General features: G+C 39.1%; 1 protein-coding gene across 1 annotated transcript; it reads left to right on the top strand.

Moving 5' to 3' along the window:
• The first annotated feature begins 375 nt into the window (after nt 1–375).
• Nucleotides 376–12,364, top strand: LOC120101823 (zinc finger protein 431-like). Its single transcript, XM_039106742.2, has 4 exons — nt 376–426; nt 9,022–9,148; nt 9,466–9,526; nt 10,494–12,364. The coding sequence occupies exons 1-4, from the start codon at nt 424–426 to the stop codon at nt 11,821–11,823; spliced, it is 1,521 nt and encodes a 506-aa protein (XP_038962670.1). The 5' UTR covers nt 376–423; the 3' UTR covers nt 11,824–12,364.
• The last annotated feature ends 302 nt before the right edge of the window (nt 12,365–12,666 follow it).

The raw sequence follows: 12,666 nt of genomic DNA, 5'->3' as shown, positions 1-12,666 counted from the left end.
TGTAGATAGAGGTCAAATCCTTCCTTCCTGCTTGCAGTGTTGCATGGATTAACTGCTGGGAACAAAACCATGAACAAGGGAACAAGGGAGGTTGACTGGAGGACAGACAGGTAAGCTATTGGAAGAAAAGCGGTGGTGTTGCTGAAATTCTGATCTGCGGGTATTGCAAAACATTGGCCTAGGCTGGAAGCACTATTTTGTGTCTCTTTAAAACCCTCGAACCCTAAGGATAAGGCTGATGTCACTCAAAATTCACTAGCCAATCAGCACCTCGAGAGGGAGTTAGCAGTCAGGGGAGGAGGTGGCTCTTCCAGGTACAAGGTCAGCAACTTCCTTTGGGAACTCAGCGCCTCTGAGTGCTTCCGGGTGGTACATGCTGAGTCACTCTTCAGGGTGCCATGAGAGGAGCTCCGAACGCCCGACATGGTAAGTGCAAATCATGTCCACAAACAGGAGGAGCAAGCTGCTTAGCAAAGGATACATGTGTAATGCTTCCTCCCAGTGGCTGGACAGAAAGCGGCAGCCAGAATTAATGCAGCCACTTGTGAGGTCTCTGGCAGTGTTTCCTTGTACCAGAGGGTGGAGACTGAATTACTTTATTATGGAATCTGCATTTCTCCAAAACCGTTGTGGCGGCCGCTTGTGTTGAGAAATATACTTGGCAGGATATCAACCCTGAAACCCCGGGTTTTAAACTATCTTCTAAAAGTTCTGACCTTCGTAGTTAACAGTTAATTATAAGGTCCATTTGAGTTGATTTTTGTAGGCTGTGAAATATCTCGTGTGTTGTTTAGTCCTCTAATTCTAAGCTGTGTATTACACGAGTACAATTGAGTATGTAATGATTTACCAACGCTTACTATAATAAGTGACAATACGTAGAATGTAGCTGAGGTAGGACTGCTTATAAACACCTCACAGGTATGGTGTAGGCTAAGCAGTCCTCTTTTAAGATTAGGATAGTAGGGGTTGGGGATTTAGCTCAGTGGTAGAGCGCTTGCCTAGGAAGGGCAAGGCCCTGGGTTCACTCCCCAGCTCTGAAAAAAAGAACCAAAAAAAAAAAAAAAAAGATTAGGATAGTAGTATATATGTTTGTTTAGCAGGATTATCCAGATATTTGTCTCCAAACCATAAAAAAGGGGACAAATCTTGTTTACACTCAGCGATAAGGCAAATGATGGTATCAAAGAACAGGACCCTAACAAAATGCTCCAGGTGAGATTATAGGGTCACAAAGAACATTAAGGCCAGGTCTGCCATATGGATATGATTATCAGTTACAAGTCAAGGATGGACTTGGCTGGGAAGGTTTTTTGGATACTTAGGGTTCCCTTTGTACAGCACTGTTTTATTAGACTTCTCCTGAGTTTGTACCATTGTATGAGAGTTACTGATTGCTTCATAGAAATTTCCACTTGGTTCTACTTATCCCCTGTAAATAGTGTACAGACGCTATTCTTCAGAAGCTTACTTGGTATAAGACACAGCTTGTGCATGATCTACCCACCACAGCTGCTGTAGATTCTACCTTCTACCATTTCTAGTTTTGTAATCCTCTGGACCTCCAAATCAGGACCCCATCATTGGAAAAGGAACTACTATTTCAGGACTCTCATGCACTTAAGAAATGATTCTGGGGATCTTTGCTGTGTAAATCTGCTAGCTGCCTAGGTAGGACTTGCAGTCCTTATTTAAACTGTATTTCAACAACCTGAGGCCTTTTCTGGATAGAAAATTATCCCTCCCAGCATATGTGGAATCCAAAACACTGGTGTTTGGCTGGCTCCTCTTTTAACATTACACAAAACGGAGCTCATGGTATCATTAAAAAGACTTTTGCTTGTTGATATTTTAATTATATGGGAAGGGATTTCTTTCTGGGATATATTAACTCTAAGAGCGCTGTATCTTCTGCTCTTTATAGAAATGATTCTCAGACAGTGTAGTCTCAGACTAGCCTCAGACTCAGGTAGCCTTGATCTTGGTCAGTTCTTCCCCAGGGCAATGACCTTGCATTCTTTTGCTGGAAATGCCTAAACTCTTGAGTAAAAAGAATGAAGTAAAATGGTGTTTTATACTTTCTCATTTGAGTCATATAATGAACTGTTAATTTCTTCTACCTTCACATGAGAACCAGGGGAATTGTGTACTCTGTTCACTGTCACATGAAAAAGGGCGGGAAATAGCTAGATCAAAGACCAAAGTTGAAGGGAGTCTGCTGTAGCAGTCACCATTCTGGAGAAGTATCTGATTTAGGCAGGGTGAAAAATTTGTAATTTCCCATCACATATTAAATAATACATGTAATAAAAAAGTAGATTGGTGGATATTTAATTTTGGAAGATCAGCTTGAGACAGTGGATAATAAATTCCTATTTTAGGAACTGTATTATAGAGATATGTACAATCTTTGTTTACAAACTTAAATCATCCCCAAATTGTGTAACAGATGCCACCGTCTGTAGCTTGGTGTGTCATGATATAGATCTCATCAGTTAACATTTCACATAGGGACAAGGATAAAACCAATCTCATTAATGCCATTCCTTCTATGAAGAAGGACCTGCTGTTTTTCAAAGTCACTTGTAGTTTTCTTTGCATAAAGTCAATTTTGATTATGACTTCATAAATTTCATTATTTATGCACTGGCTATATTCCAGTACTTGGTTTTATTCTCTAATGTTTCCCAGGAATTAAGAATTTCATTCTTTCTTCTAAAGAGAATTTATATCTTCCTTTTTCGAGCAACATCTCTGTAGCTCAGGCTTTCAGGATGTCTTAGAGTTAAGATTGATTTGAACACCTAATCCTGCCTCTACTAACCAGTGGTCAGAACACTGTCCTTAACTCTTTTCACGCTCTCGTTTATCTTGTCATTAAGGAGAAAAAGAAGACATGAATGAGTGTTGTCTAACCTTCCTGTGTTAGGGATGCGAGAACTATAAATTATGAGGAACCTGTGTAGTTCAGAATTTACTTCTCTGACAACTTTGGGGCTGGTAGCCCAAAAAAAGGAGGAGGAATAAAGAAGGCAAGGCATTTCTGCTTTGGAACTTGTTCTCATTAACCATGAGTAGGCAAGTAATTTTAGACAATCAGTAAATTTCCGGACTGGTCATCTTGGGGTGTTTTCCAGTTCAGAGCAAAGGTGAACTTAAAAGAGAAACTGAATTTATATGTATGAACCAAATTTCTGTATTTCTACTAGTTCGAAAAAAAGAAGATCTAGACAAAGTGTGGCTGTGCCTCACCAGGAAAGTTATTATTCCTCTTTGAAAATACACAATGTTAGAGAAGATATAATACTTGGTGCGCTCCAGTACACACATCAGTCCTTGAAAAATATCGGACCATCCAGTGTGTTTTGAATTTGACAAATAGTATTTGAGAATATAATTAATTCCTTTCATTCTTCTCCTTTTTCGTAGTGTTAATTCTGAATCCCTGGGACAAATGGCTTGGCAGCCCTATTTATCAAGTCAATGCAAACCTGACCTTCGGATTCTCTAATCAGATCTCACTCCCTAACTGTCACAGCATATTGCTGGCATACCTCCTCCTCTACCCCAAGGGTCAGGATGCCATTCTCCCAGCTTCAATTCCTTATGTAATCCAAGCATTTGGTAACTGATCTTTCTGTTTTATCATTATCATTCTGACCCCTTCCTTAGTGTGGCTCTTGTTTCTTCCCTGCTTCCTGTCTCAACAAGTTTCAAGGTCATGACTATTCTTGGCTGTCACAGATAATCCTGAAGCATCCGCATTTTGATCATCCTTCTGAGTTTCATGTGTTCTATGCATCTATGGTAGTTTGAGAATTTGGGCTAGTAAACACTTGTCAATGAGTACATACCATGTGTGTTTTTCTGTGATTGGGTTACCTCACTCAGGGTGGTATTTTCCAGTGCCATCCCTTTGCCTACGAATCTCATAGAGGCATTGTTTTTCATAGCTGAGTAATATTCCATTGTGTAGATGGAGCACATTTTCTGTATCCATTCCTCTGTTGAAGGCATCTGGGTTCTTTCCAGCTTCTGGCTATTATAAATAAGGCTGCTATGAACATAGTGTAGCATGTTTCTTTGTTATATGTTGAGGCATTTTTTAGTATATGCCCCAGAGAGTTAAAGCGGGGTCCTCAGGTACAGCAGTGTCCAATTTACCGAGGAACCTCCAGACTGATTTCCAGAGTGTAACCACTCTGCAGACTGTATACCAGTCTGCAATCCCACCAACAATGGAGGAGTGTTCCTCTTTCTCCACATCCTCGCCAACATCTACTGTCTCCGGAGTTTTTGCTCTTAGCCATTCTGACAGGTGCAAGGTGGAATCTCAGGGTTGTTTTGATTTGCATTTCCCTTATGACTAAACATGTTGAACATTTCTTTAGGTGTTTTTCAGCCATTCAGCATTCCTCAACTGTGAATTCTTTGTTTAGCTCTGAACCCCATTTTTAATAGGGTTATTTGTCTCCCTGCAGTTTAACTTCATGAGTTCTTTGCACATTTTGGATATAAGCCCTCTTTCTGTTGTAGGATTGGTAAAGATCTTTTCCCACTCTGTTGATTGCTGTTTTGTCCTAACAGCAGTTTCCTTTGCCTTACAGATTTTGCAATTTTATGCGATCCCATTTGTCAATTCTTGATCTTAGAGCATAAGCCATTGGTGTTTGTTCAGGAAATTTTCTCCAGTGCCCATATGTTAGAGAATCTTCCCCACCTTTTCTTCTATTAGTTTGAGTGTATCTGATTTGCTGTGGAGGTCCTTGATCCTTTGGACTTAAGTTTTCTACAGGGTGAGAAGAATGGATCGATATGAATTCTTCTACAGGCTGACCTCCACTTGAACCAGCACCGTGTGCTGAAAAGGCTATCTTTTTTTCCATTGGATTGTTTTACCTCCTTTATCAAAAATCAAGTGACCATATGTGTGTGGGTTCATTTCTGGGTCTTCAATTCTATTTTACTGGTTTATCTGCCTGTCTCTTTACTAATACCATACAGTTTTTATCGCTACTGCTCTGTAATACTGCTTGAGTTCAGGGATAGGGATTCCCCCAGAAGTCCTTTTATTGTTGAGGATAGTTTTAGGTGTCCTGGGTTTTTTCTTATTCCAGATGAATTTACAAATTGTTCTGTCTAACTCTCTGAAGAATTGGATTGGAATTTTGATGGGAATTGCATTGAATCTGTAGATCGCTTTTGGCAAAATGGCCATTTTTACTATATTAATCCTGCTAATCCATGAGCATGGGAGATCTTTCCATCTTCTGAGATCTTCTTCAATTTCTTCAGAGGCTTGAAGTTCTTATCATACAGATCTTTCACCTGCTTGTTTAAAGTCACACCGAGGCATTTTATATTATTTGGGAATATTATGAAAGGTGTCCTTTCCCTAATTTCTTTCTCGCCTTGTTTCTCTTTTGTGTAGAGGAAGGCTTCTGATTTATTTGAGTAAATTTTGTACCCAGCCATTTTGCTGAAGGTGTTTATCAGTTTTAGTAGTTCTCTGGTGGAACTTGTGGGATCACTTAAATCTACTCTCATATCATCTACAAATAGTGATATTTTGACTTCTTCTTTTCCAATCTGTATCACATTGATCTCCTTTCCTTGTCTGATTGCTCTGGCTAGGACTTCGAGAACTATAATGAATAATTAGGAACAGAGTGGGCAGCCTTGGTTTTCTCATATAATCTCTTGGTTTCTCCATCCATGTTAATTGAGAGTTTTGCTGGGTACAGTAACCTGGATTGTCACTTGTGTTCTGTTAGGGTATGTATGACATCTTTCCAGGATCTTCTGCGTTTCATAGTCTCTGGTAGAAGTCTGGTGTAATTCTGATAGGTCTGCCTTTATACGTTACTTGACCTGTTTCCCTTACTGCTTTTAATATTCTTTCTTTGTTTTGTGTTTTCGGTGTTTTGACTATTATGTAACGGGAGGAGTTTCTTTTCTGTTCCAAACTGTTTGGAGTTCTATCACTTCTTTTATATTTATGGGCATCTCTTTCTTTAGGTTAGTGAAGTTTTCTTCTATGATTTTGTTCAAGATGTTTACTGGTGCTGTGAGCTGGGAGTCTTCACTCTCTTCTATACATATTATGCTTAGGTTTGATCTTCTCATTGTGTCCTGGATTTCCAGTATATTTTGGGCCAGTAGCTTTTTCCCTTTTACATTATCTTTCACTGTTGTATCAATGATTTCTATGGAATCTTCTGCTCCTGAAATGCTCTCTTCTTTCTCTAGTTTTCTGTTTTATGCTTGTATCTACAGCTCCTTGTCTCTTCCTTTGTTTTTTTTTTTGTTTGTTTTTTTTTCTTTAATGTCCAGGGTTGTCTCCCTTTGCGCTTTCTTCATTTTTTTCTATTTCCATTTTCAGTTCCTTCACCTGTTTGATTGTGTTTTCCTGTAATTCTTTCATGGATTTTTGTTTTTCCTCTCTAAGGGCTTCTTCTTGTTTATTTGTGTTTTCCTGCATTTCTTATGGCAGTTCTTTATGTCTTTCTTGAAGTCCTCCATCATCGTGATCAAATGTGATTTTAAATCTAGATCTTGCTTTTCTGGTGTGTTTGGATATCCAGTGATTTCTTTGGTGGGAGGATTGGGCTCCCATGATGCCATGTATTCTTGATTTCTGTTGCTTGGGTTCCTGCAGTGGCCTGTCAACATCCGCTTGTCTCTGGTGTTACGTTGTTCTGCTATTTCTGAGAGTGACTTGACCCGTCCTATAGGCCTGCGTGTCAAGAGTCCTGTTTTCCTGTTTTCTTTCAGCCAGTTATGGTAACAGAGTGTTCTGCTTTGAGGAGCGTAGTCTTTCCTGTCCACTGGCTTTCAGCTGTTCCTGTGGGTGTGTGTCATGAGTCCACCAGGCAGGTTACTTGGAGTAGAAAAGTTGTTCTTACCTCTACTCTGGGGTCTGAAGTGTTCCTCAGGTTTGGGTTTAAGCTCTCAGTGAGGGCATCAGCCAGTAAGGCCTCCCCCTCCTCCAAGATCTCTGTGCACAGAGCACCCAGATGGGACTAAGCAAATTCCTCTAGAGTCAGAAATGTGGGCAGAGAGTAATCTCCTCTGGTTTCTCAGGTGTGTCTGCCACTCTGAAGCTATAGCTCTCCCTCCCACGGGATTTGGGCGCAGGGAGCTGTTTGACTGGGTCACTTCAGATCAGGGCACAGTCTGAACTGCAGTTTATAGCAGCTTGATTGTGCCTATCTTCCTGTTCCCACAGGCCCTATACAGTTTCCCGTAGGCCAGGGATGTGGGCAATGGTAGGGAGAGTTGGCAGTCTCTACTGCCCTGCAGTCTCAGGAGTGTCCACAAGTCTGGGTGATGAACTCTCTTTCCTATGTCGTTTTGTGAGTTCTTGAATTTCTGAATGTTCTACATTCAGTTTTGTGTGACTAATTTTGTCAATTGTTTAGAAATTAGTAGAAAAGAGGTAATAGGGTTCCTTCAGAAGTATTCCATTAGAATCCTTTTACCTTTCTATTACCTCCAGACAATGGCATGATTCACAGTAATTCAATTCTTAGTTACAAAAGGAGCTTCTGAGATGCAAGTTTCTCATGCGATCATACTGCTGGTTCTGTAAATAGTACAAATCACACATCTTGTAACATAATCCATATAGCAGTAAGCAGACATTAAATGATGTGTGTGATGGGAGGAAATTTTATTATGATCCAGTCTATTTTCAGTCTGTGGGATTCTTTTATGTTCATGGGCATCTCCTTAGTTAAGTTAGGGAAGTTTACTTCTGAGAAAATTTGAAGATCTTTGCTGTCTCTTTAAGTTTGGCATCTTTATTATCCTCTATAACTACTAACCTTAAGTTTGCTCTTCTCACAACATTGCTGTGTTCTGGATTTCCTAGATGTTTTGACTTAGAAGTTTTGTGGGGGTTTTCTGCATTCTCTTTGACTGTTGTGTCAATGTTTTCTATCTTCTGCCCCTGAGGTTCTCTTATATTTTGTTGGTGATGCTTACGTATTACTCCTGATCTCTTTCCTATGTTTCCTATCTTCAGGTTTGTCTCTCCTTGTGGTTTCCTTGTTGTTCCTATTTACAATTTTAGATCCTAGATGACTTTGTTCAATTTCTTCCCCTCTTTCTTAGTTTTTTTTTTATGTAAATCTTTAGGGAATTTTATTGTTTCCTCCCTAAGGCAACTACTTATTTACATGTGTTCTGTATTGCTTTAAAGGAGGTAATTATGTCCTTCTTAAAATCCTCTATCATGACCATGAGATGTGATTTTCAATCCAAATCTTGCTTTGCTGGTATGTTGATATACCCATTACTTGTTGTGGTGAGAGAACTGCGTTGTGATGATGACAGTTATTGTTGGTTTTTGATGCTTCGCTTCTTATGCTTGCCTACTGCCATCCAGTTATTGCTAATGATAGTTGATCTTGCTGTTTCTGATTATAGCTTTTTCCTCCTGTAGACTCATGTGCCTCTGATCTTAGGAATGAGAATGCTCCTGGGAGACCAGTACTCTCTGGCCTTGTTTTTGGTCTGGAGGGCTATGACATACCCTTAGCACTGGGTAGAGATAGAGACCAGGTCAGTCCTCTGCCAGGCCTCCCCACCACACCATTGCCAAGATTATTCCAAGCTCATCTCTCTTTTAACAACTGTGGAGCAAATGTGTGTTCCAACCTGTGTGATTTGCAATGAGAGCACTCCTACGAGACCATCTCAATGTGGCAAAGTTTTTGATCTAGAGAGCAATAGGACCACCTCAGCTCTGGGAGCAGATGCAGACCATAAGGGTCACATCCCAGATTACTCAGACATTCCTGTGCCTTGCGAGCTCCTGGTGTTTCTCCCTTTGGACAGTCAGTGGAGAGAAAGTGCAGTTTCACCTGTGGGCATAGGAGTGACAGTCCTCCTGATAGACCACCCCTGAAGACCGGTTTTGGGTGTGCAGGTCCTTGGGAAAGCTCCAGCTTTTGGCGCAAATGGAGACTGGAAGGCGGTATCATGATGTATCATGTACACATGTATTGTATCTTGTAGGATGTCCTGACCTATGATGATGTGCATGTGAACTTCACTGAGGATGAGTGGGCATTGCTGAATCCTTCTCAGAAGAGTCTCTACCAAGGTGTAATGCTGGAGACCTGTAGGAATCTCAGTGCTATAGGTAATTCAATGAAATTATCATTCACTTTGTAAAATAGGCACAGCTGGTTTTGTTTAATATTTAATTTGTTTTTCTTTTTTGTTTTTGTTGTTTTTCAGAGCTGGGAACCGAACCCAGTGACACTTGGGCTTGCTAGGCAAGCGCTCTACCACTGAGCTAAATCCCCAACCCTGATTCAATTTTTTTTGTTATTTCACTTAAAAATGAGGGAGAATGAAATGAGTAAATCAGACATGGTTCTAAAGTTCACTAAAGATAGTATCTTAAATGTTGCCTAATTCCAGTTATTTAACATAATTTCTCTGATACCATTTTAGGATACATTTGGGAAGACAATACTACTGAAGAATATTGTAAAAGATCTGGAAGACATGGAAGGTAATTTTCACGTGAAAGATGATAAGATAATGCCTCCCACGAAAATTTCATGTGTGCAGCAAGTTTTAAAGAAAAGCAACAGGGTAAAATACACACTGCATCAAATATTGATTAGGTCATCATTATATGTCTACACCCTTTTAATAAGCAAATAGTCCATAGTAAATTGTGGTGAACCTTATTCTGTAACAGCATGACTAAATTTAATGATATGGACAGTTTATGAGATTCAAGAATGGTTTTGTGGAGAAACATTAAACCCTATACCACAACTCTGTGAGGAAAACAAAGGGAAATTGTGTAAATGTAATGTAGAAGTTTTATTTTGTAATGTGTTGACTGTTATGTGTTATTCTTCTTTTGATATAGATGTCATATGTCCCTATGAATGCAAGCCAGGAGAGCATAGTGATACTGAAAGAAGCAACATACCTCTCTCTTTTCCAGAACAATTAGAAGATGTACAGTAGATACCACTTTGAGGAGAGTTTCTTAATGTGGGAAAAGTTGATAAATATTTAGCTTTTGACTATGATTGGTGATATTTACACATTCAAAGTGCTGAATCACTTTATGAGATTAGGGTTATAGAAATTATCCTCTTTGCATTGGCTCATGTTGCTATTGTAGTACTCCTCAAAGATAGCAAAATTTATCTTCGCTGTCAGTCTACAAACGCTCCGAGTTCATTGAGTTTTCTTCAAATGTGTTAATACTCTTAATAGAAAAATTATGGAATAAATATGAGTCATGTAATCAATTCTCTGCATATTCCATGTGCCTTCAAACATTCAAGACAACCCATAATAAAAGGCAACACCTTTGAATATAAAAAAAACTGATATTATGTTAAGATCATTTTGCTCTTTATACTTAAACCAAATTTGAAATGAATTCATAGATATAAAAAGATTCATGAATATAATCAATGTGAGAAAAAATTTACATGTGCCAATTGTATTTGCAGGTATGAAAGAAGTTTTACTGGAAAGCAAACCTTTGATTTTATTCTGTATGGTAATGGCTTTGCAGTTCAGAGTCATACCCAAAGGCATAATGCAGAGGAGCCCTATGAAGGTAACCTATGTGGTAAAGCTTTTGTACAGAGGAATAATCTCAAAACAAATAAGAGAACACATAATGGAGAAGAAACTTCTGAATGTAACCAATGTTGTAAAGACTTTGTAAGAAGCAGTGCTCTCCAAAATCATGAAGGAACACAGACAGGAGAGAAACTCTGTGAATGTAGTCCATGTGGTAAAGCGTTTGCAGAAAGGGGTAGTCTCAAAAGACATAAAAGGACATGTAATGGAGAAAAACGTTATAAATGTAACCAATGTTGTAAAGCCTTTGTCCAAAACCGCTTTCTCCAAAAACATAAAAGGACCCATAAAGGACAGACACCCTATGAATGTCACCAATGTGGCAAAGCCTTTGCACAGACCAGTCATCTCCAAATACATAAAAGGACCCATACAGGACAGAAACCCTATGAATGTCACCAATGTGGCAAAGCCTTTGCACAGAGCAGTCATCTCCAAATACATATAAGAACTCATACAGGAGAGAAACCCTATGAATGTAACCAATGTGGCAAAGCCTTTGCAGACAGCGGTAATCTCCAAACACATAAAAGAACACATATAGGAGAGAAACCCTATGAATGTAACCAATGTGGGAAAGCCTTTGCACAAAGGAGTCATCTCCAAAGACATATAAGAACTCATACAGGAGAGAAACCCTACGAATGTCACCAATGTGGCAAAGCCTTTGCAGAAAGCGGTACTCTGCAAAAACATATAAGAACTCATACAGCAGAGAAACCCTACGAATGTCACCAATGTGGCAAAGTCTTTGCAGGAAGGAGTCAGCTCCAAAGCCATATAAGAACTCATACAGGAGAGAAACCCTACGAATGTCACCAATGTGGCAAATCCTTTGCACAAAGGAGTCATCTCCAAAGCCATATAAGAACTCATACAGGAGAGAAACCCTACGAATGTAACCAATGTGGCAAAGCCTTTTCCCATAGAAGTACTTTCCAAAGACATATAAGAACTCATACAGGAGAGAAACCCTATGAATGTAATCAATGTTGTAAAGCCTTTGCAGGAAGCAGTCATCTCCAAAGCCATATAAGAACACATACAGGAGAGAAACCCTATGAATGTCACCAATGTGGCAAAGCCTTTGCACAGAGCAGTCATCTCCAAAGACATATAAGAACACATACAGGAGAGAAACCCTTTAACTTTTACCAATGTTCCAAAGCTTTCTCACAAAGCAGTAGTCTCTAAAATCTTAAAAGTACACGTACAGGAGCAAAACTTTTTTGAATGCATCCATTGTGGTTTTATAACATTTATACAAAGCAATGACCTCCAAATACATAAACAATCACATACAGCAGAGAAACCCAATGAATGTGTTACATGTTCTTAAACCCTTAGACATCACAAGCATCTTCAACTGCATGACTGAATAGGTCCTAGGGAAAAATGCTTGGACTGTAACTGATGTGGTAAAACCTTTCCCAAAACAGTCATCTCCTAGCCCATAAAATAATACACACTGAATAGGAACCCTATGAATGTAACAAATGTGGCAAACCTTTTGCAAATCGCAGTACGTTCCATGTAAATAAAAGAAGACATACTCAATAGACACCCTATGAATATAATCAGTGTGATTATGCCTGAGTATGTGAACGAGCAATCATCTTTCAAATATATAAAAGAAGATAAACAGGAGGGACACCCTATGAATGTAAGCAAAGTGTTAAAGCCTTCGCATATCAGTCATATTCAAAGGCACAAAATAAACCATAATTTAGAAAAATCCTTTGAGTGTATTTAATAAAACCTTATGAGTACATTTAACCTGGTCAAACCTTCATGTATTTCTATAGACTTCATCAACATGAAACAATCCGTACCTGATAATAACTATGTGAATAGATTTAATATGGGGAGGTCTTTTCAATTCTCACATATCATTATCGGGGCAAAAAATAAAGCTATGAAGGCATTGAATATGGTAAAGTCTTTGCACATTTCTAAAGTCTTTATCATCATGAAAATAATCATGCTTTAAAGATATGAGTGTAAACAATGTGGATAAGCCTTTGTGCCATAGGGTTC

The sequence above is a fragment of the Rattus norvegicus genome, chromosome 3 (assembly GCF_036323735.1).
Source record: "Rattus norvegicus strain BN/NHsdMcwi chromosome 3, GRCr8, whole genome shotgun sequence".
NCBI lineage: Eukaryota > Metazoa > Chordata > Mammalia > Rodentia > Muridae > Rattus > Rattus norvegicus.
This window is presented reverse-complemented; position numbering and strand designations above follow the sequence as displayed.

Coding starts and splice junctions, on each gene's coding strand:
- LOC120101823 (XM_039106742.2), top strand. Junction 9,149..9,465: donor TAGGAATCTCAGTGCTATAG/GTAATTCAATGA, acceptor ATACCATTTTAG/GATACATTTGGGAAGACAAT. Junction 9,527..10,493: donor AGATCTGGAAGACATGGAAG/GTAATTTTCACG, acceptor TTGTATTTGCAG/GTATGAAAGAAGTTTTACTG.